The sequence below is a fragment of the Gekko japonicus genome, unplaced genomic scaffold (assembly GCF_001447785.1).
Source record: "Gekko japonicus isolate JY-2015 unplaced genomic scaffold, Gekko_japonicus_V1.1 scaffold2224, whole genome shotgun sequence".
NCBI lineage: Eukaryota > Metazoa > Chordata > Lepidosauria > Squamata > Gekkonidae > Gekko > Gekko japonicus.
In genome coordinates this window covers 76,818-83,503 of record NW_015164261.1, presented here as the reverse complement: position 1 = coordinate 83,503, position 6,686 = coordinate 76,818, and the positions used below count along the sequence as shown (strand labels likewise).

The window sequence follows — 6,686 nt, the reverse complement described above, 5'->3', positions numbered from 1 at the left end:
GTTATGGCATAACCAGTCAACTAACTAGGCCTATTTATGCCTTAATCACTACGGACATCATGAAGCATCATCCAAATACCAGTTTCTGCTTGGCCCTAAAGAAACCATCAAATTCCGCAATATCCCAGGGCAGGGAGGGTCAGCAGCACATGGCAAATGCCTGAATAGGAGGAGTGGAACTCTCTTAAGTAGCCCCCCTGCCCAGCACCCGCCTGTTAGATGGAACATCTCCAGCCCTGGAAATCCAGTCCAATGACTCATTTGCATGAAAAGGGGGTAGGACAACTTGATCCATGGCTATTCTGCCATGGATGCCTTTACTCCCTTCATAGTCAGTGATAGGGTTGCCAAGTCCAGTGTCGCGCCGCAGCGGGGGACTCCCGGCTGGCGGCTGGAGCGCTGCACGCACATCACCCGGAAGTGACGTGACGACACCGGGCACTCTGGGGGCAGGGCCACGACCATCTGAGGGAAAACCATAGTGTTTCCCCTGGTGTGTCGGTGCCCCCGCCCCCAGCGTGCCCGGTGTGGTCGCGTCACTTCTGGGTGACGCGCACGTTGGGGTGGGGCTCCCCCCGGGGCCCGATCCGCCGGCGGCGGGGAATGGGCCCGCCCCCCAGGGGACTTGGCAAGTCTAGTCAGGGAAAAAATCAATTTGGTGGGGCCCTGAGAAAGCTATAGATTCAGATTCTCTCTCCTTAGGGATGCTAGCTCTAGGTTGAGAAATACCTGGAAATTATGGGGGTGGAGCTTGGGGAAGGGGGAGTTTGGGAAGGGGAAGGAACTCAGCAGGGTATAGTGCCATACAGTCCACCCTCCAAAGCAGCCATTTCCTCATGGGGAACTGATCTAATTCATCTGGAGATCAATCGGAATAGTGGGAGATCTCCAGGTGCCACCTGGAGGTTGGCAACTCTTTCTCCCTCCCCCACCCCAGTAGCTAACACACAGCCACACACATACCGTAAAGTCCAGCAGAATGCTACTCAGCTGAAACTTTCTATCCAGATCTAGTTGAAGAGAGACAGGATTCACATCTAAGAAATAGAAAAGAACAGTTTTATACGACCAGGTCATGGAGGTTGTAAAACCAAAACCTCTTCTCATCAGTAAGGTCATCCTGTTTCTCTTTGCATTTGATTTACTGAAACTGAAATCCCATTTCCGGATTCCATGTCACCCTGCCCCCTCGGCCCATCATCCAATATCCTGATGCATAGTCAGGTTTGAAAGTCATAAAGCCAATTCACACAATGTGTGCTGGAAGTTCTGTGCTTCCCAAGAGCATGGAGGCCCGATTCTGATTGGGATGGTAGTACACATGGGAAAGAAGCTTCAGCCTCTCCCCACTCCCAATGCCATTTTTCCTGACCTGAAACAGCTCTGGAGCCACTGTTGCTCCATTGGAAAACGTACATGGTAACTTCCCCACAGAGCAAATACAAGCACCTTGGGGTTCTTGTAGGTAGGGTTGCCAGCCTCCAGATGGTGGCTGGAGCTCTCCTACTACTACAACTCATCTCCAGGTGAGAGAAATCAGTTCACCTGGAGAAAACTACTGCTTTGGAAAGTGGGCTCTATATGGCATTATACCTTACTGAGGTCCCTCCCCAAACCCCACCCTCTGCAAGTTTCACCCAACACGGAGCTGGCAACTCTAATTTTAGGTCAGAAAGACTGCAGAGGGGCGTGGTTGGCTGAAGGCCATTCTCCATGCATCCTATGGTCCCATGATAAATGAGGCCCTTGAATGCCCTGGAACCATAGAACTCCCAGCATATGTATAATCCAAATGCCTTGTGGCTGCCATAAGGACTTTGTATTGTGTGAATCAGCCCTTAAACTGATACAGGCTGGTACAGAGCACTGCTAAGAAAGTGTCTGACATGGTGCCTCTTCTCTTCTGCTTCAGTATCTCCCTTCTCACGAGACAGTACCAGTAAGAATTTTTACTTTCACTCCTGTGTGCAGTTTTAGAAGAAGAGAAGAGAAGAAGAGATTGGATTTATACCCCGCCCTTCACTACCCAAAGGTGTCTCAGAGCGGCTTACAATCTCCTTTCCCTTCCCCTCCCCACAACAGACACCCTGTGAGGTAGGTGGGGCTGAAAGAGCTCTGACAGAAACTGCTCTTTTTCAAGGACAGCTATGCCAGAACTATGGCTTGCCCAAGGTCATCCAGCAGGAGCAAGTGGAGGAGTGGGGAATCAAACCCGGTTCTCCCAGATTAGAGTCCGCGCACTTAACAACTACACCAAAACACATTCAAATCAGTTTCTTGAAGGTATGCTGAATAGGAGAAAGGCTTACCATTCTGGGACTGCCACCACCGCATGTGTCCTTTGGAAGAGAGGACATTGTCCACCCTGTGACTGTTAAATGCATGAGGTACTCTGGAATCACATCTGCAACATTTCATTTGCCACTGAAAGACATCAAGAGGCAAATACCAGATTAGATTGCCCAGAAAATGAGAATTCTATCCTTTGGAAAATCATAATTTGTTTTCTGAACGAAGGTTTTGGCTACATAACAAATCCAAGTCATTATTCAAATACAAGTAAATTCAAAGATAGGGACACGATGTATAAAGGTATTACACATTTCAAGAAACACGGAAAGAAAGAAAAATGTTTATTTTGGATTAATGAACCGAGGGATCTGACAGGGAAAAATAATCTGATTGCTGAAGCAGGATATTATATAGGACTTCCTCCTAAACTTGGCCAAAATAATAAACTGCAATTCAGTTCTACTTACTATTATTTATCGCATTATTTTCCTACCTTTCATCAATGGGAGGTCAAAGCAATGTACAACAGGGTTCCCTGGCAGCTTCCTCCCTCACCTTTGTGGCAGAAGAGCTTTTTGGCTTTTTAATTGGTAGTAACTGCATCTTTATAGCATTTATGATGACTACTGATATGGCTACTAATATTTTTAAAAGTCAGAGACAGCTCACTAGTATCATGTTCGAGGAAACTGGATACTGCGGGAAATGTGGGTGAGAAGTTTCAAATGGGGGTTTTCCCTCGGATGGTCGTGGCCCCGCCCCCAGCGTGCCCGGCATCGTCATGTCACTTCTGCGGCACGGGAGTCCCCCAGTAAAGAGAAATTTCGACTTGGCAACCCTATATGGTAGGCAAACCTGCTTTGACTATCATCTTTCTGGAAATAGATCCAGATGGTCAGCTGTGTTGGTCTGAAGCAGCAGATGAAATTTAGAGTCCAGCAAAGGTTTATTCAAGGTATGAATAACATAATCATGTTAATTTGCTGTTAAATCCCTTCTATACGTTTAGAACCTCATCTACCATTCCAATGTATTTGAAAAAGTGTGCCTTGCACATGAAAGCTCATACCTTGAATAAACCTTTGTTGGTCTTAAAGGTGCCACTGGACTCTAAATTTGTTCTATCTTTATGGAAAGAACATGCCAAAACAGGTTGGGAAAGATTACAAAACAATGTCATGTGGATAATATTAAAAAATGCTCCAGTTTGGAGGTAAGGCAGAGCAAATCATCCAAGTGAAAGCAGTCTCTGATCAGACCCAGACCTGCTTAGCTTCAGCAAGATCTTCAGATCACATGCTGGGACCATTATAGTCAACCAGGCTCATCACTCGGTGACATTCCAAGATATTAAGCTGCTTTATACCTGGTCAGACCTCCAGTCCCTCTAGCGCAGTGTTATGTACTATGATTGGCAATCGTTTTCCAGAGACCCTAGCAAGAGTTTTTCCCAGACCTGCTGCCTGAGATCCTTTTTAGGCAAAGATGGTAGGGGTGGGTTGGTGGGTCCTTATGCATGCCTGCAAAGCATAAAAACATAAGAAGACCCTTGGTGGGTCAGACCAGTGGCTCATTTAGTCCAATATCCTGTCTGACACAGTGTCCAACCACTTACTCTGGAGAGCCAAAAACAGGTCATAGATGCAGAAGCCTTCCCCTGCTGTTGCATCCTGGCTTTGGTATTCAGAGGTTTACTATAGCATCTTCTGACAGAGTTGGTCCCTTTCCATGAATCTGTCTAATCTCCTTTTAAAGACATCTATGCCTTTTAAAGACATCCGGCAGAGAATTCCACATTTTAATGGTTCATTGAGTACAGAAATATTTTCTTTTGTCCATTCTGAATCTACTGCCCATCAACATCCCTGGATGACCTTGAGTTATGGCTGTTCTCCAACTCGTGACCATTTGGCAAAAGAAAGGAATCTGCCAGAGTTCTGAAAAAAGATGTTGAAGAGCACACGACCCAAACACAAAACCATAACAGTTTAATCTAGGGTTGCCAGCTCTGGGTTGGGAAATACCTAGAGATTTTGGGGGTGGAGCCTACAGAGGGTTTGGGGAGGGGAGTGGTATAATGCTATAGAACCCACCTTCCAAAGCAGTGATTTTCTCCAGGTGAATTGATCTCTGTCACCTGGAGATCAGTTGTAACAGCAGGAGATCTCCAGCCACTACTTGGAGGTTAGCAACCCTGGTTTAATCCAAGTTATAACCCAGCTGGTAAGCCTGTACTTTTGGTAATGCAAACTGAAGGAAGTTAGAATAGCACTAGCTGTCATATCTTTCTTCTTGGGATGCTTAAATGGGTCCTAATTAGTTAGGCCAGATACAGTGGTATGGCTGAAACCCACGAAAAAGAACTTCCACAATACAGAGAATGTTCTCCAGGGCACTGGTCAAAAGGGCAAAAAGATATGACTTGTACAGCATCACACTCAAACAGGATCAAGTCGTGGCAGATCAAGCCCTCCAGTTCACACACTCCGTACAAATGCACCACAATCTAGAGATAATGCTACAGAATTGGACTATATAATCTCGGGGGGGTGCTTTCTTTAGAGTACACTAAAGATAAGCCAGTTCAGCCCCCTCCAAAGTAAGCATGATGAAACCTAATTTATCCCTGACAGATTTTTTCTGGCCTACTGAACCTCACCATAAAAGACCAAGGGACTAACCAAGAGATTGACCAAAAGAGAGATCTTGGAGTCCTAGTAGATAACTCACTGAAAATGTCAAGACAGTGTGCAACTGCAATTAAAAAAGGCCAACGCTATGCTGGGGGTTATTAGGAAGGGAATTGAAAACAAATCAGTCAGTATCATAATGCTCCTGTATAAATTGATGGTGGGAGGGCTTCTAGTGTCCTGGCCCCACTGGTGGACCTCCTGATGGCACCTGGTATGTTTGGCTACTGTGTGGTAGAGTGTTGGACTGGATGGGCCTTTGGCCTGATCCAACATTGGCTTCTCTTATGTTCTTATATTCTTATGACTAGTTGTGGCATTTCATACTAACATCACCGAACAGTTCTCCCCAAATGCCTAAACCTAACCCAAACAATCCTAACCCTAATAACCCTAACCCTAAATGCCTAAACCTAACCCAAACAATCCTAACCCTAATAACCCTAACCCTAAATGCCTAAACCTAACCCGAAACAATCCTAATGTCTCACTGCGGGCTCCTCTGCGGCCTCCGAGGCAGCAGCTGTGGGACTGGTGCATACCGTCCCGGACCCACAACGTGCCTTGGAGGGCAGAGTGCACCATGGAATGAGTTCCTGGGATGCCAAAGGCCACGACCGCCTCGGTATGAGGGAAGTCCAAGACGGGCGATCGGAACCCCCATGGAGAACACCCCCCTCCCACCAAGAGATGGAACAGTTCTCTACATAGGAGAAACAGGTCAAACCTTACACCAAAGGATAAATAGATACAAATCTGACCTCAAGAGCCACAAAACTGAGAGACCTGTAGGAGAACATGTCAAACTCCCAGGGGACTCAGTGGGGGACGTCAAAGTAGCTGTTTTATTTCCAAGGAATTTCAGAAAGAGACTGGAAAGGGAGATTGCTGAATTGCAAGTTATTGCAACACTCAGGACAATGGAACCCCCAGGGCTTAACAGAGATATTGGCTTCTTATCTCACTACACACGCTAAGTCATTCTGTTCTTACTTATACCTAGAAATTAAACTTTGTGGGTCTTGCAGAGGCCACTGGACTCAAACTTGATTCTCACATCTGTTGCTAACTTCTTTATTATCTGTATGCCAACTGGTGCAAGTGTCCATGGGATGCTTTTGGCGCTGAAACAACATACTTAACATAACCCACATGGGCTGTTTGAGGTAGGATTACTTTTTCGGACCTATTTCAGGAGCATACTGAATGCGCATTTTCATATATATGGGTGGCTCTTTACTGAATTGTGACATCATCGTTGATTTATAGAAATGCTTTCCTTGACCAAGTAGAATTGGTCTCCCAATATCTTTCTTTCTGTAGCAAAGTATAGTGCTGTAAGAATGCATTTATGATGTTGTCCTCAAAGTCAGGACCATTCTTTCTAGCTTTATAAAAGCACCAGTCTCATGTGGCTTAGTCTCCAGTCACTAAGCACCTTTCCACACTAGGACCTTTGAGATCAATTCAGGTGGGTAGCCGTGTTGGTCTGAAGCAGCAGAACAAAGTGAGTCCAGTGGCACCTTTAAGACCAACCAAGTTTTATTCCAAGTACAAGGTTTCATGTGCAAAGAAATTGGAACAAAATCTCAAGGGCTACTTACAGGAAAAAAGTTGGTGGTGACAGCCATCAGGAGGGGCAACTAAGAACCAAACTGTATATGCAGAGCTGAAATTGGACCATTTGGCCAAGAACCAATGGAT

The 6,686-nt window shown here is 45.8% G+C and overlaps 1 protein-coding gene across 1 annotated transcript in view; it reads right to left on the bottom strand.

Annotated features, from left to right (window-relative positions):
• The window catches only part of LAMB3 (laminin subunit beta 3), an 84,656-nt gene that overhangs the window by 44,796 nt on the left and 33,174 nt on the right, over positions 1 to 6,686 (bottom strand). Inside the window, exons 4-5 of the mRNA XM_015408717.1 lie at positions 2,310 to 2,424; positions 964 to 1,037 (exon numbers count right to left, since the gene is read on the bottom strand). Coding sequence (XP_015264203.1) covers positions 964 to 1,037; positions 2,310 to 2,424 — 189 coding nt within the window. The remainder of the gene's footprint in view (positions 1 to 963; positions 1,038 to 2,309; positions 2,425 to 6,686) is intronic.